Source organism: Pinus tabuliformis, chromosome X (assembly GCF_031772625.1).
Source record: "Pinus tabuliformis cultivar Carrire ecotype Pingquan chromosome X, CPIR1, whole genome shotgun sequence".
In the NCBI taxonomy this organism is placed as follows: Eukaryota; Viridiplantae; Streptophyta; class Pinopsida; order Pinales; family Pinaceae; genus Pinus; species Pinus tabuliformis.
In genome coordinates, this window is record NC_142308.1 from 1,531,929,002 (window position 1) to 1,531,956,918 (window position 27,917).

Here is a 27,917-nt window from a genome sequence, read left to right on the forward strand (position 1 = left end):
ATAGAAGTAATTAGCAAGATATAAGCAAAAATAGCATATTGGGGAGGCCAATGGCTAACAAAGGTTGGGAAGATGGTTTTGATAAAGGCAATTCTCTCCGCCCTTCCCATCTTCCAGTCTTCCCTCCTGCTAGGTCCCAAGTCTACCATGGAACAGATTCCCAAACTCCTTCAAGATTTTCTTTGGAACGGCGGCAAGGGCAATCAGAGCAAATTACATCTGGTAAGATGGGATATCCTTAAAAGACCACTCCAACAAGGTGGGTTACAGATTCGGAATCCAGGCCTGGCAAACCTATCTCTCGATGGAAAAATCATATGGCAACTGTACGCATATAAAAATCATCCTGTCAGCAAGATCCTCTGGAAGAAATACCTAAAGGGAGGCTCCCTGAGAAACTTCACAACATCTTCTACTCCAACAAGAACAGCAATATGGAATTTAGTCAGAAGAAGCATCAACCATTTACAGCAGCATTTATACAGAATTCCGGGTAATGGACAGAGAACATTATTGTTGGAGGATACTATTCAAGGGAATACCCCACTGGCAACCCTATAATCCTGCAACGATATAAAGATCTGGCTAGTGAACAAAGGCCTCCTTCGGCTTGCAGACACATGTTCTTGGGACAGCAAAGGGAATTGGGCAGGATGGACTTTTCCAGGGGTTCCTAACCCTCTGGAATCACAAAAAAACTTGTTGTGTGCAACCCTCTCTGGCCTCTCCCCTGTTCATCGCTCATCCAAAGATAAATGGGGGTGGGGAAGAACCGGAATTTATACAACAGCGCAAGGTTTCTCCTCTTTATAAGTTACACACTCCCCTTTGTTGACACCGAAGCTTCAGTTGGGATCTAGGCATAAGTTCGAACAATCAAGCAGAGAGTTACAGTCTCTTAAAAGCTTTCCAGATTGCAAAGGAACTAGGTTATAAAATAATTCAAATATTCGGAGACTCGGAGCTTCTGATTAATCTCTTAAACTTCGAAGATTATTTTCGTAACCCTGCTTTAAACAAAACCTTGCAGCGAATTCAAAACACTATGAAAAACTTTGATACAGTTGACTCATACCATATTCTGCGGGATTTAAAAAAGCACGCAGACTCGCTGGCAAATAAAGGTTGTTTGTTGTCTCAAGGAAAACTTAGCCTTAATGGAGGACCCTGCTCGATTCATCCTCTGCCTTAACCAGTCATAGGAACAGCATCCGAAGGAACAGCGGCAAAAGGAACAGCTACTAGAAGGAACAGCAGCAGAAGGAATAGCATCAGAAGGAACAACAAGCAGAAGGAACAGCAGCAGAAGGAACAACAAGCAGAAGGAACAGCAGCAGAATGAACACCATCTGAAGGAACAGCAAGCCGAAGGAACAACAGCAGAAAGAACAGCAAACAAATGAAGGAACAACAGCAGAAGGAATAGAAAGCAGAAGGAATGGAAAGCATAAGGAACAGCAAGCAGAAGGAACAACAAGCAGAATGAACAGCGGCAAAAGGAACAACAAGAGGAAAAACACAAGGAACAGGTCACAAAATTTTCTTTTCCAGTGAGACATTATGTAAGACAGTAATCAAGAATAGCCAAAGAACTCAATGAATTTTTGAATTTAAGCATAGGAGAAGGGACTACGCTCCCAGCTCATTCTCATTGCTCAGTTTTCATAAGCTACTGTCAATTGTAATAGGAGCTTGCTCCACTTTTGGCAATATATACACTACCCGTTCTTGTTAAAAAAAAACACAAACACATACACACAATACATTTAAAACAAATTCAAAAGAAGAAAAGGCAAAACACCATATTCTTAAAAGGAATTAAACAAGTGTGTTTCTATATATAAGAAAACAAGTTTAAAAATAAAATTAAAAAAAAAATATATATATATATATATATATATATATATATATATATCTATATATATAATAAAGACATTTTTTAAGTTAAATAGTGAGGGTGGGGATTCTCATTCATAAGGCAATGGCGAGGTGAGAAGTGAATTGGACGTAAGTCGAGGGGAAATTGGGTAAAGGGAAATGTAATTTTGAGAATTGCATTCTTATTGATATAAACATCAATAGATGTGATTATAGGAATTATGTTTCTTTCTTCCCGATGTCCCCTCTCCAAAAGAAAATTGGAGGATTTTAGGAATGATGTGTCACATGACTATCTTTCCACCTTACTCTCCTAGATAATAAAACTAGAGGAATGGATCAAAGTATTGCAGTGTTCCATTTTAATTTAAAAAGCCTTCCGCTTTTGCTTAAGCAAGAGCTTTAAGACAACTTGTAATAAATCTTGGTAAATAAATGATAAAAACTTGACTTCATAATAATAAAATACATCGTGTTGGATGGGCTAGTCAACTTGGTCGACTAGTTCTCTCAAGTCGATATATCTTACTGAGCTTTGGTCTACAATGCAAGTTGGTCGACTCCTTGCTGAGTCAACCAATTGAGTTGGTTAAACTGTTGGTTGTATGTTATATTCTTTCCAATACTAGACTCATGTGATGTACGTTGTGTTGGGCGCAGTGGGGGGTGGCAGCGCCCCCCCCCCCCCCCCCTGATCGGGGGATTTGTAAGGGGTGGTAGCCCACTTGCATGGGGTCCAGGGCAACACCCTAGGAAGGGAAAAAAATGTGGACCCACAAATAGTGGGTAAACCTTCCCATAGTTTTGTGCATAGGTTTTCCACATGGTTTTGGACATGATGGTTTTCCGCCCATGGTATTTTGTAGATCCGGTCAAGGGAACTACGGTTATGTTCTAATCTAGGGTTATGGATTAGGGTTTATGAATGTTTCGGCATGTATATATATGTATTGTAACATTGAAAGGAATATAGTGAAAAATCAATCTGGTAGTCCCCATTTTGGGATCCAGGGGAAAATCTTTGTGTATATTTGTTTTATGTTCTCGCCATTGTTTATTTTTCTGTTTTAAGAATTCGTGTGCAGGTAATTTTTGTACAGGGTTAAAACCTACATAAACAATGTAATTGTTGTAACTGTGTAAAGCCAGTATAAATATTCATGTACTCGACATTATGAGAGTTCATTTTTGTGATTGTATATAATATAAGGGTGATTTTGCTACATTTCCACTAATTTTGTTATATGTTCTTTATATATGATGCATATTGCCATATAAGATTGTTTGGTGTACAAAAATATGGGTAACTAATACATACACTTCACTAGTTTACAACACATCGACAACACAAAAATATAAAGACCATTTTTAAGGTAAGGAAACATCGTGACCTACTCATTTTTAAAATAATCACTACACAAACCATGCTTGTTATAACATAATATCTCATAAATACAACATAATGACGCTTAAGTGTGTATATATTTTTTCATGAATATTCTTTGGAGTTTATTTCAACTACCTCTCATTTTTATATTATTCATTTTAACTATCTTATACACCTCACTCAATCCCTTATTCTCATTAAAAAAATCATCTACTTACTATAATGTTGTACGTGCCCTCCTTCAACAATCAAACAACCTGGGCAATCTTTAACACTACCCTATACAAAACAAGAAAAATGTTCCATTTATCTATTCAAAAATCCCTCAAAAATCTTCTTTATTTCCAATGCAATGATTCCCTTCCAATGCTCTTCAATGCATGTAGAGAAAACCCAACCGTTGGTTTCCCTTTAGCAATTACCTAGAATAAATAAAATAAAGAACTAAAAACAATAAATACAATTTTGAACCTTGTTCACTTCATCTTTTATCATTAAAGTAAATTTGTTATTTAAAATGGGCTTCATAAGAAAGGGACTTGTTATGACACTTTATTTAAAAAATAATAGAGTTGCAAGAAATTTGGTTTATGATAATTATTGAATTGAATTTGTAAAAGTAAAGATTATGATATATTTTTATTTGGAAATATTTAATTTATATAAATCTTACTTTAATTAATATTTTGATAATATTATCTCAAAATATGATAAATATTTTGGAAATATAAAACATAAAGTATTTTATATTATCAAAACTTCAAATATTTAAAACATAAAATTCACATTAATTAATATAATGAAGTTATATTTATTTATTATAAATATCAATATATAATACATGTTATATAATAGTATATTTGAGTTGTTAAATCTGTATAAACTAAGTGTTATAAGAATAATTACAATTCTGAACTTGTTAATATATTTTAAGTAACAAAAAAATAACAACTTTATCAACAATTATATTATAGGATTCCATATATATAGATATATAGATATATAAAAGTTAAACTTCACCCTCCACACACATAACTTATATAGTATATTATATATGATATTACATAATAATATTGAATATCACTAACTTGTTTTGTTATAGGGTAGGAAAGCTTATCATAACTTAGTTGTCAAACCAAAGTGGGAATATCACTAACTTAAATCATATAATTAATAAATATATATTATTCTTAAAAATTATATAATTAACTAACATATATTATAATATTTATTTTATATATCATAATTAATATAATAATAATAATAATATATAATATAATAACTATTACAATCATAAATACATTATTCTAAAGTTTTCGATTTTTCAAAGTTGTGTATATCATTCATTTCAAAAGCTATGAATAAACATTATAATCCATTGTGTAAACTTTCACTCCAAAAATTACAATCATAGATATATTATTCTAAAGTTTTGGACGTTTCGAAGTTGTGCATACCATTCATTTCAAAAACTATGAATAAACATTATAATGGAAACTTTCACTCCAAAATATGTTATTCTTATATAACTAATTTAAATATAAGAATATAATAATATTATATGACTTTATATATATATATATATATATATATAAATTATATACATAATAATATCTATTCAATATTAGCCTTAGGGGTTAGCTCAATTAGTCAAGTCCTCCTCACTAAAGCACATTTGCTATTGAGAGGTCACAAGTTTAATTATCTCGTCGAGGTCAGACTCTGTCTGTGGTTGAGCCGAAAAGAAGTGAACCCTTTGGGTGGATCTTCCTAGTACAAATATTTCATGGATATAGTAGTCACCGATCTCTGAGGTTCATAAACCACATTAAAATAAAAATAAAAAATCAATCAATCTAACTAATTATTATATTTATATATGTAAATAAAACACCTAACTAATATAATGATGTTATATCATTTATTGTATCTATATGGGAATATAAACATATCATTATTATTTTTAATTCTCAATCCATAACTTTATATTATCCCAATTAACTTAGCAACTATGGGAATGTAGATTAATTTACATGAGGAAACATCTTTAACTTGATGTGACATAATAGGATTAGTGTGACATGAAATGCTTTTAGTATTTTATTATTTTCTTTAGGATGCCCATTTTAGACCCCAAATTTACTCTAACGAGATATTATAGCCATGTTTTCTCTCAAGCCATCCCCTTCCCTCTCACATTTTCAATAGAAACAAGTACACAAGGTTATCTTGTCATTTTTAGTCATAAAAGTTATAACATCAAGACAAAACATCCCCATAACATGGGAAAGTAAAATTAATTTTGGATGTGTCTCCTCCCATGCCCACACATGAATGAATAATAGAAAGATAATGGAAAAGGTAATGAGAGACATTTTTATTACATGAGACATACTCTCTTCCAAAGAATAAAATAACTCACTTGTTACATATATTGAATATATTGAAGTCAAATATTGATGGGAAAGCTTACAAGGAAGCTTTGGTCATAAAGAGTAGTAATTGCAAAACACAATGACAAGGTCAAATCACCCAAACAACCCCTTTCCATTTTCCCCTTTCGTGGCAATTGTCTCTTTCTTGCTTCCCCGAACAACTCTTTTGATATAAATTACATTATTATGCATTTTCCTTTTTATAAAAACATACCATGGAAAATAAAACCTCCATATCATAATCACAACCCACCACTTAGACTAATATACATTCACTAGTTGTAGCCTTGAGCTCTGCCCCAAGAATAATTACAATGCGTTATTAAAACTCAAAATCATTATAATTCAACCCACATGACTAGATTCCCATCACATAAATCACATCATACAATAATACACGCTGGTGCATTACACCATAGGGATTTTGATATATTTGAATTTTCCCCAAGATGTGGTGAATATTGTCTTGTATCTATCTTCTTATGCAATGATCACTTGGTTGTCCCTCAAGAAAGCATCTAGTAGTGACAATATTGTTGAACCAGTGATTAATTGGAGCAACTTATCCATATTTAGGTAAAGGATTGCTACATTTCAATAATATTTTGAGCAAGTCTCGTAAATCAACACTCAACCAATTCTCATTGTTCCCTTTTTCTAACAACCCCCCGTTTTCCACCCTTAAGAATGAGAGACTTCTTATCTCCCCTTTCAACATGGGATCCAAACTGAGATTCAAAAGCCCTCATTAGTTTGACATGTCACTATGGATGGCATGTTGATTAATCGTCACATCGTAAGTTTTCAAATCATCATGAGTCCACATGAAGATATCTTCATACTCTTGAAACAACTGAATAAAGAGTTATTTCTCTTCTTAATTGTAATGTTTACCCAAATCAAACTCTTAGGTTTCTCCTTTGTTCCTATGTTGATCACCATATAGCCTCATGTAATTTCCCTTATATAATGGCTCAACCATGCACTTCAATATTTATATGAGTCAAATTCCAATGACATTAATCACTTTGGGTTAGTGTTTCCTTTTCACTACAATATCTTGTTTGGTAGGTATTTCTTCTTCCAAGCTCTTTAAACAATATTTATCCAACATTGGGAAGATCCTACATAAAGTCATATCCTTCATTGATTTGCAAAGCATGTTTATCATTGCTAAAAACTTGCTAATTAGAGGAATTATCAAGATGGTGGGTTTGAATATTATCTCAACCTAAAATGCATGCCCCAAAATGTTTAGATGGGGATGAAATAATGCAAACATAGCAAATGAATTGGATTATTGATTTTAGGAACATGTTTAGATGGGGATGAAATAATGCAAACATAGCAAAGGAATTGGATTATTGATTTTGGTTCCTATAGATATGCATATTTTGAATAACAAAAATTCTTCATACATCTCTTATGCTGCAAGTGCATAACTATTATGATAAAGTATTTTAGGTAGTATCCACTTCATGGTTGGTTAATTGGTTGAGAATCTACCCTATCCCAATTTTGGTGTATTTCCAAGACCAGTGCCACAAACTTTGTTGTGGTGTTAATGCATTTAGATTAAAACTTAAATAGGAATAACAATGCTTCTTCCACGAGAAATTGAAGAATAATTTCTACATCAAAATATAATTTCCAACCACCTCCAAAATGATGGCCCTTGAAAGTCGTGGAATCCTTCAAATATTTTTTGGGATATAGTACCATAAGCCCCCATCCATGATGCGAAGTCAAGCTGTTGATTTCAGAGTTGTATATGTAACTCTATATTACCTGGAAATCATCATCATAGCTTTCTATAAAGCACCATATTGTGGCTCCCATTAATACATACATAATTCCTATTCCAAAGAAACAATGTCTCCCTAATATCATGCCAGAAGCAATTGGGACATCTAGGGATAAAGACCATATGAATTTGTGCAATTAACTTAGCAGAGAATCTTTGACCTCTTAGCAAACCTGGATAGGTTGAGAATTAATGCCAAATACACTTTTTCGGATTCTTAACGGTTGAGAATTAATGCCAAATACACTTTTTCGGGTTCTTAATAACTTGTACAATACAACCAATTAAGCAGGGGAGTTAAAGTGAGGTGATATTATTTATAGCACCACCATAAGCCATGCAATCACGTATTAGGAAATCCTCACTTTTCAGGGTAATATAAAATGGATGGATCTTCTCAATGTAAGCCAAACTAATATATTGAAAGGTGTTTGTGTTATTTTCCATGATTAATACATGTACATCATCCTAGTCATCTTGTTTAAGATGATTCAAACTACAAAAGTAAATGAGACCAAACAAGAGTATTGAACCGTCTTGATATTCTAAAATGAAAACAATGTTCATATGCCTCTTCAAAGGGCAACCTCCAAATGAACAATGTTCCAGTACAATGAGAATCCTTGAAACCAATTACGTAGCTGTTTATCTCTATAAATAGTTTATATCAACATATGAACTAGATTTAAATAAAACATTTATCTAGCTACAAATTGCTGCTTCAAGCAAGAATCGCCATAAGAAACACTACATGATATATAGATCTGATCAACTTATTCTTAATCTACCTTAGTAAAGCAAACATGGGGCTGAAATTCTAAAACAAAAAGCTCACCATTACAAACAAATTCACAGTTATAATGTTATGATATGACTCCCGAACAAATTTTCTTTCTTGGTGGTCAATCTACGTCGCTTTAATTGACAAGTTACTGTTTTGGACGATCATACTTGTAAGAAAGTGGCCGTAATCAAGCTAAATTTGTCCCCTTTGGGTAAATTCAACTGTACATAAAATACAATTAACGTATGATGAAATTAAACAATTAAAAAAGTGATTGTCACTTAATTAATTAAAGCACAACACAACATAAATATTAATACTAGATAAAGGGCATTATTTATAAAACTTCAATCCGATCATGCTATTGCGCTCCTGCTTTTTCCTTGTTTTTTCCATTGTCTAATTTCAGCGTTTTAGGAAAAGAAGCCTCTGTTAAGATTGATCAATGAAATGCATACCGTGGGTTTGAACTATAAGGATATAATATAAAGTCTTTCCCAAAGATACAACTAGTTTTGAATCCAACAGTGTCAAGTCTGCCATGTTTGAGAAGAGATATAATAGATGTTTACTAAAAATACTAGCATTTGCCAGTGAAACACTTTGCGTGCTATTCCAAAATACTGCCAACCGTACAATGGTTAAATGCAAAATCACATTTAAACAGGCCAGAATTTCAAAGCTAGGTTTTTAAATGTTCGCGGTATTAAACGGACACGCCAAAAGGCTGCACCACATACAGCGAGCTCCCTTTTGCTTAGGTTCTCAATGTCAGGGGTACTGTTCTAAAATTGCCAGAGATTAGCACCCAGCCTCATCCCCTTGAGACTACGATCATTTGAATGGGGCAGACCAAAGTAAGAATGTACCTTGGTAGATGTATTAAGACTGTTTCCACATTACCAGTAAACCAAGGTCCCATTGGTATCAAAACTATGATGGAATGCGATACTAGTTGGGAGTTGCTGAACTTTGCTTTCTTTCGACATTGGTGTAATTTTGAGACAGATTAAGCATCTATATCATTTACCAGTACCTCTAAACAATCAAAAGCTTGATGATCTGTTCGACAATGAAACCCTCCACGCATCTAGTTATTATACCTTTATATAAAAATGGCCTATCATGTTGGAGAACAAGTTAACAATAATAACTTCCACTTGTTATATAGACAGCAAAAGTTCCAGTAAAATCTAAATCTAAGCAATAGGCAGCTTTTTCATCAGAGGGGTTAAACTAAAAACTAAGCAGTAACCCTCAATTGTCAAAAAATCAGGCATCCAGATATATAGATTCGTCACAACTATAAACTTTGCAAGTTTACATAAGCTCAACTGCAATGTGTCAATATTCCTTCATTCAAGAATTTTGCATATTTTTTTATTAACAGTGAGAAAACATGAAACCAATCATTCACTCTCTCAGAACTGTTACATACGAAGGCACTGCTAGTGTATCATAAAATATCTAAGAAAGCACAAGATGAATGGAGATAATGCTGCATCTTTCCTGCATGTGGATATAAACATAGGATATAAACAAATTATGTTCGGATACTCTGTAGTTTCCAGCTGCAATTCATTGACAACAACTATCAGAATACATATTGACCCTGCTGCTATTTATTAACAACCATCAGAATACACACTGACCCAGGATGCAATTCAACAATTCCTGTGATGAGGAATGCAGCTACGAAGAATCTGCACTGACAACATCGTCTTCATCGACTGTCAGCCAGTCACTTGACTCTCCATTGTCTGACTTCTTAATATGCTGCTCAGTGGATTCCTCTCCACTTCGCAATATATGGCCATCTGATTTGGTGTTCATTGGTCTCCGAATGGTGTCCTCCCCATTTGAACTATAACTCATAGAACATTCTTCTACAGAGTTGGAATCCTTGTTAAGTTGAACCCATCCTTTTGAACCTTTTGATGATGAATCAAAGCTTTCTTTTACTCCCGTGGTAGTAGTCTGCATGTTATCATCCTCATCTTCAAGATCACTAAATGAAACATCCTCCTCGTCTCCCAATCTTGCTGTAGTGCACGCTGGCACATCTTCTCCAACAGGCTCTTCCTCTAGCCAGTCATCTACCTCTTCTTCCTCTTGATATTTCAAATCTGAAAGCTTCACAGTTCCAGACAACACATTCTTATTTTGAAACAATGAATCCTCCCTAGGTGCACAACATTGATCATTGAAGATTTGCTTTTGACTGGATGTTGCAGACAGCTGGTCATCTCTCTGGAAATCCTTAGCAGCTACAGAGGTTGCAGATTGAAGTGATACAATCTTGAAAGACCCTGTCTTCACATTCTTGGTGGAAAGAATTGACTGGTTTGAAAACTTCTCCTCCGGTGGAAATGGAGTTCTCTTTTCCTCAGAGTAAGCCATATCACTTCTACTCTTTCCAGTTTGAACTTTGGTCCTATTCTGCAACTCTTGCATAAGCAATACTCTGGCCTCTACTATCTGCAGAAAACTGAACATGAACTTTTAATAGCTGAGCTGTAAATAACCAAGGATATCCAAAATTTTGAATCGCCTCACTTAAAAGTTAAAAATCAATTAATTACACAAGAGTGTTTACAAAAGTTCATGGTTATTATCATCAACGTGACCGAGTAAAAAGAGAGCATATTTGGTCCATATTACATAATGGAAGAGATATTGATGGAGGATGAACAGAAACCAATCTTTAAAGAAAGGCATGCCAAAACTGGGGGCCAACTGATGACATGCCAGAAATTACTGATGACATTCAACAAAATTGGAATGGCATATCAAACAGAAATAGCTTACTCTCCGAATATGAGAACTGCATTACCAGTTCACTTTATGGTAAAATATATAGTGCGAAATGTAATTAGTGGAGCAGGCAGCTAAAAAAATAACAATAGTGTACAACAAAAGTTCACTCCTATATTTCAATAACAAATGGATAACTGTAGTGCAGCAATGTCAAAAAAAAAAAGGAGATTTCAGAAGATACACAAATACTTAAGCATAACTGCCCTAAAACTAAGCGCAAATATGCCTTCATAAGTTCTCTTAGCAAATATAAAAGTATAGCTAACTAAGCAGCACCCATATCGCATATCCAACAATCTGACATGAAAACAAACACAAATTGTCAGCTCCAAAGAAGGGAAACAAATACCAAGATACTTGCCTGAGGCGTAGATAATAACAGGGCATCTTGCTTATTGAGTCGGGAATGTAGAAGGACAAAGTATATCTTCCAGAAACGACCTTCACTCATGAAACCAGGGCAAAGTTCAATCCTCAGGGCAGCCAACCTGGGGGCTAGACGTTCAATAGCCAATGCATGCTCTTTCTGAATATCAGAGAGATTGAAATCTGAAAGATACACAAGAAAAGTTTCAATGGGTTAGTTAAAATGAAACAAAGAGAACTCAAGAGCACCATAGATGCTACAATATTTGTACCTGCAATAACAGAAGTATTCTTATGTAGCTCTCACCTACAATTTTAACATATTTATATTCTAAAATACTGAAAAACACTTCTTGTGCAAAAGAAAATGCATTTTGTTTAAGAGTATGATACAAACAGAAATGAATCTTGAATGCCACAGATGTAGAGTTTTTGCCTTGGCTACTACATATATACTCTCCAACCACAAACATTTGAAGAAAATTGGTCTTCTTACCCACCAAACCATCCAGCCAGCAGTCCAGTCCTACATTGCTAGTACATCACATTATGCCATGATCCTCCGCCAATTGCACCAGTCAGACACTTCTCACCATCCGGCATTCCTCTTGAAGGAAGATAGTTTATCATTCAGCAGGTACTTTGACCATCTTGCAATCATGTGCTTTTATTTTATGTTTTGGACATCCTAATATGGATTAAGGGGTGATCTGGATGATTGACCAATCTTGACTGTAAACCTATTCACTCACTTTACCAGGGAGGGTAGTTCTTGACCCTAGTCCAGTGGGAACTCCTCTGAGGCCTTAGGGTGATAGGAGGGGCACTACTTGGGAGACTTGGATTGTAGTGTGTTCATGATATTCCATACCACTTTCCATCATTCCCCTGATTTCATCTCCATTCTTTAGGGTTGTGGTCATTGGTCCATTGGGATTAGCACCCTCTTATCCTCATCCTTGAATCTAGGCTAGAAACTTTGCCTTGGAGGTTGACGCAGCTAAAAGAACATTAAAGCATAAAATGGCCACAATGAAATAAAAAGAAAGTTAAAATGCAAAAGATGGTCAGAACATTAACTAACATGTGGGAAAAAGCCTAACATGAGCTCTACCACCCTCATTAGCCATCACCCAATTCCTTGAGCACTTGATGCTTCATCGCATAATAAAGGAACTCTTGCATATCTCATCCCTGATGAGCGATAAACTGACTCATCATTAAGTGGTAAATAAATACTAAATGATTAAAAGCAAGCTTGGCATCCTAAGCTATGTTCTCATTCAAAGCATTATCAAAAAGAAGTAAAAGGTGCACTAGAGGGGTAGAAAAAGCAGGCTATGGAAAGGGGTAACTCATGCCTCCATGATTTCTCCCCCCTTACATCTATACACTCAAGATGATGGGCCTCCATTAGTTGGTCCCATGGCCATGGCACCTTGCCCTAAAGTCCTTTCCCTCCATTGCCCCTATTATAACTAGCACCTATGGATTAAAGGCTTGACCTAGGACATGTCACCTCCCCATAGGGGCTAGAAACACCTAATAGGGTTGACTATCTCATAAGCATCTATGCTCATTGTCCCTAATGATTGGTGGCATTCACTTGATCTTGAGATGGTTTTGCCAAGTGGTTCTTCACACAGCAGCAGAGGCCTTTGAGGTCACATTACATCATTCTAGTACATAGTATGTCCAAGCTATTTTGCACCTTCCAGAGAGCAGTGATGACCTTGCAGATGCAGTGTTGCCCCTCCAGAGCAGAGCGTTGCGCACTTTGATGATTTTGTATGATGATTGACACCCCGAAGTACCTCTAGATGTTGCAACACTAAGCTCCTCTTGCTTGGTGTTGGATTTACTTGATATTGTACCAAGCAAACACAAGATGCCACCAGGTTGGCCTTGACACTGCTTGATGGGCAATGCTTGTTTTGGAGTCCAAATGATGATGGTCATCCTCGGGATCACAAGGAATGACATGTGCTCTCTTGGAGCCCCAATGTTGGAGAGGGTTAGTGCCACATCATCCATCTAGCCCTTGAGAGGGTGACGTTTGATCCATATTGGATCATTATATTGTTTTTCATCCATCTCGATGCATTCAGAGTGGAAAAAGTGGAGGAATCAACTCACGAGACCATTTTTACCAACAAGACCCAATGTGGCAAAACAGTGTCTAAACCTTCTGCGAGTGGCTTGAGTCATCAAACAACGTTTTTGGGGGTAAAACTTTGTCGCATTGTTGTCGCACCTTTTCATGTTATTCTACACACAAAGACCTTTCCAACGGCGCAAGAATCGCACCAATTGGAGTTTGTATGTGAAAGCTATGCCACTCAGAAGTTGAACTTCCTATTTTCACCACCATAATTCAAGAGGATGCCATGTCAACCCCCATTATTCATGGAAAAGGGGCTAGCCATGTGATTATGATTTAGATGACTCTAGAAGGGTCTATATTGTAACTTTGGTTAGGAGTTGAGGTAGTCAAACCTAGTGACTAGTAAGCTATCAAGCTGTGTTAAAACTGAGCCACTAGGAGGAAAAGGGATTCCATTCTTTCAAGTGCATTTGTTCCATAGTTAAGCAAAAATGGCCAAGGGGGGTAGGAGGTAGAGCACGCACACAAAGGATTTGTGCATTGTAGCCACTAGGAGTAAAAGGGATTCCATTCTTGCAGGTGCAATTGTTCCATAGTTAAGCAAAAATAGCCAGGGGGGGTAGGAGGTAGAGCACACACAGAGAGGATTTGTGCACTGTAGCCGCCCACGGGCCACAAGCCATACTTCTTTGTACTTGCAACCATATTTCCATTTGGGTTTTTCTCCCAAAAGGGTTTCCCAGAGCATACCTTGTGTCAAATGTGTGTGAACTTTTATTTTGTCATTCTCTATTTTCTGCATAATTTTAATTTGCATGCATGCACTATTAACAGTAAATCTACAAATCCATAAATCTAATAAAATTATAATAGTGTAGAGATTTTGAATATAAGTTTATTAGATATGTTGTGACAAATTGTCCAGTGGAATATCCATGACAATCTACGGATCATATTGGTCGATGAATCTATGAATAACCCTTGTGATCCTGCAAAAGAGAGGTTTTCGCAACTGGAACAACAAGTCATTAATATAAATCGTAATGTAAATCTCCTCATGGCGGCCTTGAGCAATAAGCTTGGGATATTTCGATAAGATGGGGGTTCAAATGCAAAGGATAAATTAGAAGGGGGGGTCAGGAGATAGGGGAGAAACGGAGAACCAGCCAAAGAAAGAACCCGGAAAAGATCAACCCAATTCGAGCGTCGTGAATCAATCACAGCCAGTGTTTAAAATGGAAGCAAAGGTCAATATCAAGCCATACCATGGCGAGATCGACGCTCTAAAGCTAAATCACTAGTTGCAGCAATTGGAAGTGTATTTTAGTGTCCATCAAATTGAGGAAGAACAGAAGATTTCATTTGCGCGACTGAAATTAGAGGGCCATGCCCTAACTTGGTGGGAAAGCCACACAGAGACCTTGAGGTTGGAGGGAGATCCTCCAGTGACTAAGTGGGAGGACTTCAAAACCCTCATTAAGTCACAGTCTATGTCACAAGGTTCGTTGAACTTCAACCTTGAGGTTCGAATTTTGGCGAACCGCATCGAACCTCATAGCCATTAACCAATTCCATAGATCAAGACTCATAACCTCAGGTCACAACTCAAGCTCGTAATCTATCCTTGCAATTTTTATGTTCGTGATAGCATTTTTTATGTTTATTGATGTTCATTTCTTACTATTTTATCCTATGTTTCATTTTACATTCAATATATGTATATATATAGAAAATGTATATGGACGAACCTAATGGAAAACCTCATCCGAACCTCATCAAAAAATTTGAACTTGAACCAAACCTAATCATTATAGAACCTAAACTCAAACCCAAACCATATGACTTAGGTCACAGTTTTACCCTATTGGGTACTTAGAGGACCAATGGATCCAGTGGCACTACTTCAGGCAAAAGTCGGGGCAAAGTGGGCATGAGTACACCATAGAGTTCAGAAAGATGGCCATAATGTTGGGTATCTCCCCAAAGAACCCAGATCTACTACTCAAATATTTGGGGGGTCTACATTACCATCTGCGGGAGCAAGTGATACTGTTCAAGTCCAAATCAGTGGACGAGGCTTGTGTACAGGCACAATAGCTAAAGAACAAAGACTTAAAGAGAGCACAATGAAGCGGATCAAAGCAGAAGGAGCAACAAGACGCTTCTAAGGAGGGGAAGAAGAAGCAAAAAGGGGGGAAACTAAAAAGACATCAATCACAACACATCAATGCAAAAATTCCAGCAACCACTGCGACAGTCATACAGAGGAGAAGTGTTGGAAGTTGCATCCAAAGCTAAACCCAAAAAAAGATAATAAGAAGAATCTCATGGCCTTTGATTCGAGCAACTAAGTTGAAAGCAGCTCGGACGTGGATGAGAAGATTGTTTGTACGTCAAAGCAGAAGGAGGTGAACCTTAGTAGCCTTCAGCAACAATAAGAGAAAGAAATGACCAAACTCTTCCATAAAAAGATACAGGTCAAGAAGACAAAGATTGATGCTCTATTTGACTCAAGATCACAGGCGAATCTCATTGCAGCAAAGTTGGTCAAGAAGTTGGGGTTGGAAGATCGTGATCATCCATATCCATATCCATATCCACTGGGATGGGTAAATAAGGATGTAGATTGAAGGTAAGAAAACAGTGCAAAATTAAATTTGCTATTAGTGTTGATTTTATTAATGAAGTAGAACTAGATGTGGTTACCCTTTATGTACGTGGAGTCGTGTTTGGGTGTCGCTACATGTACGTGCAAGATGCAATATTCATGTGAAGAGCCAACCAGTATCGCCTCGTCAAGGATGGAAAATCATTCATCATCAATGCGCACAAAGGAAAGTCGAAAATTTCATTGGTAAGTGCCAACCAAGGCGATAAATTGATCAGTTCCAGCATGTTTTATTGTTTTTAAGAGAAAATCTGTAGAAGAGTCAGTAAGAGGTAAGGCATCCCTGGAGGGGTGTACTAGAAAACAAAAACAGCAACTGAAAGAGTTGCTACATGCATACACGGATGTGTTTCAAGAGCCTAAAGGGTCACTGCTTAAGAGGGAAGTGGAACACGAGATCCAGCCATTGTCGAACTCCCCATTACCAAACATTGGGTTGTACAGGGAATCTTTTATAGAAGCGAGGTGAAGAAACAGTTGCAACAATTGTTGGAACATGGTGTCATTTGACTGAGTCCATCACCATGTGATCACCCATCATCATTGTGTCAAAGAAGGATGAGACTTGGCGGATGTGTATAGATTAAAGGGCGTTGAACAAAATCACGCTCAAGAACAGGTACCCCCTGCCCAAGATAGATGATTTGTTGGATCAGTTGCAATAAGCAAAATACTTCACCAACTTGAACTTAAAGTCTATATATCACCAGGTTCGAGTCAAAGAAGAAGATACCTAGAAAACTGCCTTCAAAACCACACAAGGTTTGTATGAGTGGTTAGTCATGTCATTTGGCCTATGTAATGCACTAGCCACATTTATGAAATTAATGATGTATTATGCCCTTTTATAGATTCATTTGTTATTGTCTATTTGGATGATATATTGGTATATAGTGCTACCAGGAAGAAGCACATCTGACATTTGATGCAGGTGCTAGAGACATTAAAGAAGCACCAGCTGCTAGCCAATATCAAGAAGTGTGAGTTTGCGCAACAGTGTTTGGTGTATCTGTTATAAAGTACCTAGCACATGTACCACATAAAGTGACTTTTCACCATGACTTTAATATAACCCATAAAGTCACATGCCAAAAAGGTAATTAAAGTGTCTTCCTAGGCAAAAAGGCTAATGCACTAGGAAACACCTCCCTAGTACCCTTATTATTTTTAACATGGCGCCTAAAAGAGTATGACGTCGTAATATTTTTGGGCCTACGATTCACACGTGTGGGCTTATATTAGCATATTAGGTTGTAAATCTAGTGGGTTGGCTTGTAACCCAAATTTACTTTTTGTCCACTCAAATCAAACTTGTGCAAGGGCTTTTAGTTAGAGATTAAGAGTGATAAACCTCATATAAATAGGGAGGCACATCCTTCATATGTTCATCATCACTTGGGGAGAACTTGGCGTCTCTTATAGATTTTGGCCTAGTTATTGTACTTCGCTACTTTATGGAGATGTGATCTTGTGTGGATATTTTGCTATTGGAAACTAGCGCTTGTTGTGGAGACGTCATTTTCAAATAAAGAAAGCTTGTTCTTGGATATCTTGTGAGCACTTTTATTGAATATCTTCCATGATTATTGCATGTGTTGAATATTGATAGGTTTCTATGTTCCAAGTCTAAATGCTTACGTTTATATGAAATACTTGGTAAATTTTGTGTGCTTTAATTTGTATCCTTGGACTTCTCTAGAGAGCCTCCTAGAGAGCTTTTCTCTAGCAAATCTATCCCCTCATGAAGTGATAGTTAGGGTTAGCAAGTGAAAACTTAGGGTTTTCCCCCTTATTCACTTCAAGGATTTGATATTTCCATGGTTAAATTCCCTAAGACTCCATCATCAAAGTAGATAGAACACACCGACATCCATATTGATGGTCAAAAATCATAAAATTTTACCATTTTCTCTTTCTCCTAAAATTTTGGCCCTTCAACGCAAGCTGCTAGGGTTAGGGTTTGGGGTCGAATTCAACTAGGGCATAAGCAGTGAACAAATTGGAGGTCATTCTACCTTGTTGAGCCTTAAAACATCAAAATCTCGTTATTTGCATGCTTGAAAGTGCTTCCCTAGGGCTGACATCATCAACCCTATGCAATACTAAGGCTTGAGAAACCCTAATTTTGCATTAGGCCTTCAACTTAGGGTCATTTGAAGGTTTGTCTCTCATGTTGTTAATCATACCATTAAAGAAAACCTTTTCTCTCCTCTTGTATGCATGGTTGTGCTATTGTTCAATCATACATGAAAACCCTGAGCCCCTCTTCATAGGTAAGCTAATCCTTATCACATAGAATTGAGCCTTGTTCTTTAGCCTGAGTACCTTCTGTAAACCTATTGAAGTATCACCTTTAAGCCTTTGACCTAGAATATCCTCTAGGTGACCTATACTGGAAAGCCTCCCGTGTGGTGAAATTAAACTAAAGAGTGGGAGGTGGAGCGTTAAGGTGACAGTGGCATCCACCTCAATGTTGGGTCTTAGTCTACCCTTTTCCTTGTGAGGAATTTCACAAGACCTACAAGATTTTGAGGCAACAGGCAAGATTCAAGCAAGTACACAAGAATGGAACATGAGAGGAGGAAGGCTGAGAAGACAAAAAATATGAAAGTTCTAGTAGAAAGGCCATGTGAATATCAAGAACCAAGCATCCAATTTATCCTGAGATATATATGAAATCCCTCTCTATTCAACCAATGTGAAAACAAATACAACAGTAATTTGCTATACCAATCTTAATAATCAAAATGAAAATAGTTTTGATATGTCTCACTATTGTGGTGTTGTGAATTAATAATCAAAGATAAATAGCTCATAATTAGAACAAGTGAGGTCTTTGAATAGGAACAAGGCTCAATCATCCACTAAAGCACACTCCTGATGAACTAATTCAATGAAAGTGATGAGTGATGCGCCTAAAACTTGTAAAAGCTACAACCAAATTCCTTTTATCCAATGACTTGCTCTCATTGGCTTCTTATCAAGAACCAAGCTTCCAATTTATCTTGAGATATATATGAAATCCCTCTCTATTCAACTAGTGCGAAAACAAATACAACAATAATTTGTTATACCAAACTTAATAATCAAAATAAGGATAATAGTTTTGATATGTCTCACTACTTTCATGTTGTGAACTAATAATCAAAGATAAACAACTCACACTAAAAATAAATAAGGTCTTGAACAACAACAAGGCTCAATATTCCACTAAAGCACACTTTTGATGAACTAATACAATGAAAGTGTTGAGTAATGGGCTTGAAACTTGTAAGAGCTACAGGCAAATTCCTTTTATCTAATGACTTGTTCTTGTTGACTTGTTGGCTTCTTCTCCTGAGGGATTACAGAGACGGATGGAAGCATTGTCTAGCTTTTGTGATCTTTGACAGTTGACGCTCAACCTGGGTAAAACTAAGGTTTTGGTCTTTAATGCATCAAAGAAATCTCTTACAGATTTACATTTCTCCTATCGTGGCATTGAGATTGAGATCACCACCACTTACACCTACTTGGAGGTACGGTTCACAAGACCTCGTTTTGGTATGCATCATGCATTCCAACCTCGACTCAGTAAATGATATGGTTCCTTAGCCCTCATTGACAGACAATGTTTTCATAGTCAATTTCAAGACATCTTGTCCAAACTTCACTTCATGGAGGCACTTATTACACCCATCGTTCTTTATGCCTCTAGAGTCTTGGGACCGAGCTTGATGCAAACAGATTGATCTAGCCCAAAGAGAGCCATAAACCTGCTTCTCAAAAGCATCATCTGTTGTAAGCAAACAATTCCACAGCCCATTATTCAGGGAGAGTGTGGTGTCTACCCATTTTGCCTTGAGATCATTTTTCGTTTGGTTCCTTTTCTTCATAATGTATAGTCTTTCAAAGACTCGAACATTGGGAGAGAGGGGTATCCCTATCTTTATCTTTGCTCATCAGAGGCTCTTGCCTCAAAACCCCCCTCGTTAAGATGAGCTCAAGATTGGTTCTCAGAGGCTTCCCTACTTCTCCAGTTGTTGGCTATCTCCCCATACCACCTTCCCCCATTCAATTTCTCCCTCAATGCATCGAGTCATCTCTTGTCGACTCAATAAGTACCGAAACAATCCATTAGAGAGGATACCTACAAATTATATATTCAAGGTCACTTGGACCTCACCTCCAACGAGCTTGGGCTCGAAGATGTCCTTCTACCTAGAGCACTCTTTGGTGTTGTAGGATGGAGTTGTCTAGAGCTGGTTCCCCTAACATGTTTGACTACCTCCCAATCCCATAGGAGCGACCAAAGACCTATTCAAATTTTCTTATTTTCAACCACGAATGCTAGAAGTATCCCTCACTTATACACCCCCCTAGGATCATATGATCATATCCACTGCTGGCCCAAGCGGACTTTGACAGCAAACTTGTACCCAATTCACCTCCCTTGCCATCGATCATTGGACTCAGGAGACCCTGACATCTCTAGCTCCATTGCCAAACTTTACCATCTCACTCACTCATTGATTTTTAGCAGACTATTATTATTTTGTATCGTGCCGCAGACTATTGAGTATTTTTATTATACCATGGTCCCTTATATACGTGTCACAAGAACATTACCACTAGTTTCTTTCTCTCTAAATGTTATTTTTAGCATTTTTTTTAGGAGATATGCTTGCACTCCCACATTGTAGTCATACTAACTGTACTCTTCTTCAGTCCCATTGACCTACTTTTGTGGCCATCAGTTGGACATTAATAAATTTACTTGATGGACAAATCTAATAGCATTTTGTTGGAAAATTTGTTGTTTCTTTACTAAATTCCAAGGATTGGAAAGCTTCTAGCATGAATGATAATTTCTTTAAGGTTAAAAGTTGAAACTCCTCTCGAGACTAATCCTTATTTACCTAAAAAGTCGAATATTCAAAATTTCCACAATAAGAAGGATTTTATTCATGCCTATGTGATCAAGCTTTGAAACTTGTAGTTTTGATCAAAGAGCGTGCTATGGCAAACTACTTGGCATCACATGTGGCTAGCAAGGTACCACTAAAGCTTGCTTGGTTTGGCTGATTGAACAAGTAGCATAAATACTCTCCCTATTGGATGTTTAAAAGCTTCCATTGTATAAGGAGCTAACTTCAAAGATAAATTACTTTCTATTTGGATGAGGCGGGCTTGTTTGAAAGAGTTTCAGTCAATAAACATGGCAAAGAAATGACAACAACCATTTAACTTTTTTAGCACATGACTTTCCTCTCAACATCAGGAACAGCAACAACGAGGATATGTTATGATGATTATGAACCTAATTAGAGTATATTAGGGGTCTCGTGTATAAGTAAATACTAAATAGTAGGTCAGAGTCGTGATGGGCCAAAATGAATAATGAGTGAAAACAAGTACATATAGAGGTTAAAACGGTCATTATTATATAGAGAGTCATACAATCATTATATAAAAATGTATGGTTACTTGGGAGTTATAATGTCTTGTCGTGTACAGCAACATAAAAATATCCTTGGAGATGTGATCCAAGGACTATTGAATCACAAAAAACCTATGTGGATGGACTATTGAATGCAAGTTACTCTGAATATTGAGATCCTCTACTTCAATGATACATCTCTTCTAGTCAATGATCTTCAGATAATAGCACTTCAAATATTTTACAAATTTCTAAAAGAGCCACAAATTAATTTCTGAAGCATTTAAACAATGTTGAAAAGATCAGCTTGGAAAACGACTTAATGAGGCTAGAGTGTAAAAATTGCCTTACATTTGGCAACAAATTGTTAAAAACTTTGCAGCAAAAATCCTTCAAAATGTGGCTTTTCTTTTCCTTTTTGGCATTATATTTGATGCCCACGAGTTTCTCCATCTGCCTGCAAGTTGGACTCATCAAGTTCCAAATTACCCATGATTTACTCACGCATTAGGATCTAGCATGCGAGTACTCACAGATTTGACAGACTGCAAGTGAGGTTGACTTTTCAACAAAGTCTCAATCGAGACCTTAAGAACCCAGCGTCACAATAAGGCCAAATAGAGCTTGACTCAGGAGTGCTCAGAGAACTCAACATTTTTTTCAACCATGGTTTAAAACCAAAAGGCATATGATTCAAAAAAAAAGAAAAGCAACTTAAAAAGGCATATTCATGCATTCCTAATAATTTTTTGTAGCCAGGGAAGTGGAACATGTCTTATCCGAGCTCTGCAGTCACGTGTGCCTTTAGAAATAACACTAGATCTTGATTCGTTAAGCAATGGCGTCCCACTAGGGGGGCCCTCCCCCTCCTCCCTTTGCAGCTAAAGATGAAGTAGTGGCTTTTGAATCTCTGATTGCAGTCATAACGAACCAACCAAAACCCAAGAGCGCGCAATCAAAATTTGTGAAGAGGGTCGATGCAATTCCCTCAATCGCACTCCTCAATGGTGTGATCAAAACAACCTAGCTTTCTCACAGAGAGCCCTTGTCGGAAAGTTTACCAGAATGTGGTCTTCCCCTCGCTCAATGGAATCCTCGATTGATCAATCATGGAGGTCGAAGATGAAAGGAGATATTCAATTCTACACCTGTGGTAATGGATTGTTAGCTTTTCTTTTTCAAATTAAGGAGGATAGGGATGTAATTTTTCAGAACAACCCATATTTCTTTGGTTCTAGGGTTATGTATTTGAATCAGTGGTCTCAGGACTTCAATTCTGATGAAGATATCCCAACTACAATCTTGGTTTGGGTAAAACTCCCATCTCCCTCTTTCTCTTTGGAGTGATGATTGCCTCGAAGCAATAGGGAACGGGGTTGGGAAGTATCTAGATCGAGCCGAACCAAAGGGGTCGCAGTTTGCGTGTGCTAAAATCTGTGTCGAAGTAGATATGGAAAAAGGGTTTCCTTTTGAGATCAACTTAACCCTAGGGGGTTGGACTCACTGTCAAACCCTGAAGAAAATTGGCAAGTTCAAAGGCAAGGGAACAACAAAGGTGGACCTAATGGGACCCATCAACAGCAAGTGCAAAACACTAATGGAGCTTCATCTTCCAACTCTTTCAATGCCCTGCAGAATCACCAGAATAATAATCAAGATGCCATCCCGCAAAGTCAAGGTACCCAAAACGCTGAAACAAATGAGGAAGTGCGGGAGGAAGGGGAAATTAATGAGGAAGAAGAAGAAAATTTAGAACAGTCAACTCCTTTAACAGAGTTAATCCCAGCTACTCCCCAATCTTCTCAGCCAAGAATCGAATCTTCCTCTTCCAAATCTGGACATGTTGAGTCTAATGCTCTCCCTGCAAGATTCATAACCAGAAATATGGCACAAACCCTAGTTTGGGCTGACAAAGGTAGTACCCATGAGACAGAAAATAATAAAAAATAACAAGGTCCTCCTGCGGAAGGTAGTTCGAGAAAGGGAAGCAGAAAATAATAAAAAGACGGAAATCAACAGGTGCTTCCAGACTTTCTTAAATCAAAAGGTCCTAAAGGCTCAGAAATTCCGAAAAAAAAAATAGGAGGCTCCTCTCAAATCCCTTTTCTTGATGATCATTCTTTCTTGTAATATAAGAGGTTTGGGTCTTGCTACTAAAAGACAGGCGATTCGGGATTTAGTCAAACAAGAAAAACCTTGGATCCTCTTGTTGCAGGAAACAAAGATGGAAGAGAAAGAGGTATATAAGGTGACGCAATTGTTTTGGAAGGGTAGCGGTGGAGTTGTTCAAGATGCACGAGGTGCATCTGGAGGAATCGACACATTTTGGTCAAAACAGCATTCTCAGCTAATTGACAACATAAAATCACAATTTTGGATCACAACCATCATTGAAAGGAAAGATTCTAAAGAACGAATTCCTATCATCAATGTTTATGGACCTATGTTGTATGGGAAAAAAATTTATTTCTGGAATTCGCTTAATTCTATCAAGATTAATGACGGATTTTCAAATTGCATTTTGGGTGGTGATTTTAACACAATTCTTCAGTCAAAGGAGAAACAAGGTGGATCCCTGGTCAGAGATCCTTTTTGCGAAAGAATGGAGGGTCTTATTAATATCCCTCCAAAAATTGGGAAATTTACATGGACAAATAAAAAAAACTAGGGAAAGATTTATTGCAGCTCATCTTGACTATTGACAAGTTCCTTTTACATAGTAGTTGGATTCTGAACAGCTTGGATTGCTCCTCATCAATTTTGGCACAAGGTGAGTCGGATCACCGACCGGTCTCTATCTATTAAACAAATAGAAGACTTGGGTCTTGTCCCCTTTAGATATAATCTACCCGATTGTCTAAAGGAGGAGTAATTGATTTGATTAAGAATGCTTGGTTATCCCCCAGTGGCTGGATCTTCATTCTTCATTTGGGAATCCAAATTAAAAGTCATGAAGCACATGTTGAGACTCTAGCTCAAGACTAAGTACGTGCCTCTTGGACAAAAGTGTAAAGATCTAATATTGCATTTAATTCAACATCAAAACATGATGGAAGATAATCCAATAGAGTCTTGGCACCTCGAGAAAGAGTGGGATCTAAGCAAGCAAATATATGCAGTTAGTCACCAAGAGGATGAGACTTGGCATCTCAAATCTCAAAGCTTATGGCTTCGAGCTGGTGATCAAAATACTTCCTTTTTCCATAATCAATCCAAAGCAAGGGAGCTCAGAAACAGAGTAAAGGAGATTATTCCAGAAAGCAAGTTGAGAATCTCCTCATTTGAGGAGATCGAGGTGGAAGCATTGAGGCTGACTTGAACCTAGCGTAGTCTTTCATTCAATGTGATCCTACAGTAGTAATCGACTCTTCTAACAGAGCTTTGGTCAGAGAAATAAGTGAAGACCATAGTATTCAAAATCGGTCGATTCAAACTGTAAACCGTTCAAACCAGTTGATTCATTAGCACAAGCCACCGAAACAATTGAAAAACTGGGTTATATGAGCAGACACCACGGTTTTTTGGTCTGACCAAAAAAAATTGGTTGGTTTTCCCATAAACTAGCCAGTTTCATCATAAAAAGGCCAATTTATTGCCAAACCTACCATGGACTCCACATAATGCAGTTTTGAGGGAAACTTGGAGTTGTTTCCCTCCAAGAAAAGCATGACTCCCCTCTCATTTGCCTCACACATCTCAACCTTTATCTTTCATTTTCATCCTTTTACTTAATTTTAACATTACCATGAAATGACTTAGGAGGTTTCAGAGTGGTCTCGACCTCATTGGATTTCATTTGGGGAAACTAAAATTTTAGATTTCACTCAAAATTCAGTAGACTTAAAAGTTATCAAGGTTTCATGGTTTGGGGGTTTGCAATGTTTCCATTTCATTCTGTCATGGGTGAGGGTATCAGATTGGCATTTGATCAAGAGCATGAAGCCCTTTAAGTACTTTGATGTTGGTGGCATTGATTGTTGAACTTTGTTGATGTTGGTGGTTTTGATTGTTGAACTCCTCTACCATGGCTTTATGAGATTGGCATTTGATCAAGAGCATGAAGCCCTTTAAGTACTTTGATGTTAGTGGCATTGATTGTTGAACTTTGATGTTGGTGGGTATTGATTGTTGAACTCTTCTACCATGGCCTTAACAAAAATGTACCCTTCACTCAAAGGAAAATAATTGGTTAGGCATGCTAAGTTTTGTCTACCACATTATAAGGTTGAGGAGATGAACCCTTCACTCAAACCAAAATCATTCGTTAGGTATGTTAACTTTTTCAATTTCTATCATATTATAAGGTTGATCTAGATGATTTTTATGTATCACTTGTTGATGATCCCATTTCTAGTAGTGTTGAATCAATGATGAGTTTCATGAGTGATCATGTTGATCAATGATTTGTAGTTTTGATGTCTAGTTTTGTTGTAGTTTTGATGTTGCAAAGGAGTCTTCAAACAGATTATTTATGTAGCTCATATTGATGATCTCGTGTCTAGTAGTGGTGACGAGTTTGATCATGAATAGGAGTGATCATGTTGATCACTGATCTGTATACTTGTATTAGGCCAGTGGCCCCACACCTTTTAGCATTGTTTTTGAACTCTAGAAGCCATTTAGAGACTCATTGATTATGTATTTTGTTGTTGATATGTATTGCACACAATGCCATTTTGATATATTCACCTCTATGTCGTATATAGATGAGCAAACTTTGCATATTTTGTCTCTATTGGTTTGGAATCATGGTTTTAAATCTTAAAAATTGTTTTTTCATTAAAAATTAATTATTTCATGTATTTTTTTAAAAATTGGTTCATTGAGATCTCACCAATCTCGGTTTGACCGATTAAGATTTGAAACCCAGTTTGATAGGTGGATAGGTCTAGTCACGAGTTCTGGTTTTGAATACTATGGTGAAGACGAAGTGTTCGAAGCTATTTGGAGCTTAGATCCCGACAAGGCCCCTAGCACAAACAGATTCACCATCAGCTTCTTCAGAGAGTTTCAGTTCCTGATCAAGAAGGACCTTCTTCGGATGATAAATTATTCCAGATCGAAAGAACGATTGGGAGGCGCTACAAATTCTTCCTTTTTAGCCCTCATCCCCAAAGATACAAATCCTATCAATTTTTCCAAAATTCATCCAATTTCTCTTTGCAATGTTGCTTATAAAATCCTTACAAAAATCATAGCATTTCAACTAAAGACACTGCTCCCCGATTTCATCTCTAAGAATCAAGGCGGATTCATGCAGCATCGTCAAATTCTTGATAATATAATTCTCATCCAAGAAGTAATCCACTCTAGCAAGGAAGTAGGGGAAAGAGGAATGGTGATAAAATTAGATATGGCAAACACCTCTTGATCGTGTAAGGCACTCTTTTCTCTTCTTAATGCTAGAAAAATTAGGCTTCTCCAAAGGATTTATCAGTTAGATTAAGGCATGTATTAGCACCCCCTAGATAGCTCCTCTGGTGAATGGTCAACCCACTCACTTTTCAAAGAAGCATCGAGAGGTCTTCGACAGGGGTGCCCTCTGTCTCCTCTTCTGTATATTATCATGGCTAAAAGTTTAAGTCGAAATATCAAACAAGCTAAGCAAGATGGAAGGCTAATGGGATTAAGTATAGCTCGCAATGTCAAGGAAGTAAATCACTCGCAATTTGTCGATGATACTCTTTTGTTGGGAGGGGCTTCCAAGTTAATTGCAAGTCGATTTAAGAAAATTTTGGATAATTTCTTTCTTCTATCTGGTGGATTGGTCAATAAAAGGAAATGTCAAACCAATGGCTGGAATTGTGATGAGATGACATTGCCATTTCCCTGCAAGCTCAGAATGGAAAGCCTTCAAATATCTTGGTATTCCTATTTCCTTAGGGGCAACCAATGTTGAAGATTGGGAAGAAGTCATCCAAAAAATGAAGAAACGCATTCAACCTTGGGGGGTACAATGGTTAACAATGGCAGGTAAAGTGGTATTAATTAAGTCTGTCTTGACCTCTCTCCCGGTTTATTTGGGATCTGGCCTATTAGCTCCGAAAGCCATTCTTCATCAACTTAGCAGGCTAATGAGGAAATTCCTCTGGCAAGGTGGTAAGAACAATGATCACCATTTCCATCTTATCAATTGGAAAATGGTTCGATTACCTAAAGCTCTTGGAGGTCTTGGAATCAAAGGTCTAGCGTTAATGAATATTGCTTTGGGAGCTAAAATTGTCTAGAGGCTCCTCTCAAAATCCAAAGAATGGT

General features: G+C 37.0%; 1 protein-coding gene across 1 annotated transcript in view; it reads right to left on the minus strand.

Annotated features, from left to right (window-relative positions):
- Positions 1 to 9,607: 9,607 nt before the first annotated feature.
- Positions 9,608 to 27,917, minus strand: part of LOC149145875 (uncharacterized) — a 47,776-nt gene continuing 29,466 nt past the window's right edge. Inside the window, exons 2-3 of the mRNA XM_089446957.1 lie at positions 11,467 to 11,654; positions 9,608 to 10,766 (exon numbers count right to left, since the gene is read on the minus strand). Coding sequence (XP_089303083.1) covers positions 9,981 to 10,766; positions 11,467 to 11,654 — 974 coding nt within the window. The 3' untranslated portion in view covers positions 9,608 to 9,980. The remainder of the gene's footprint in view (positions 10,767 to 11,466; positions 11,655 to 27,917) is intronic.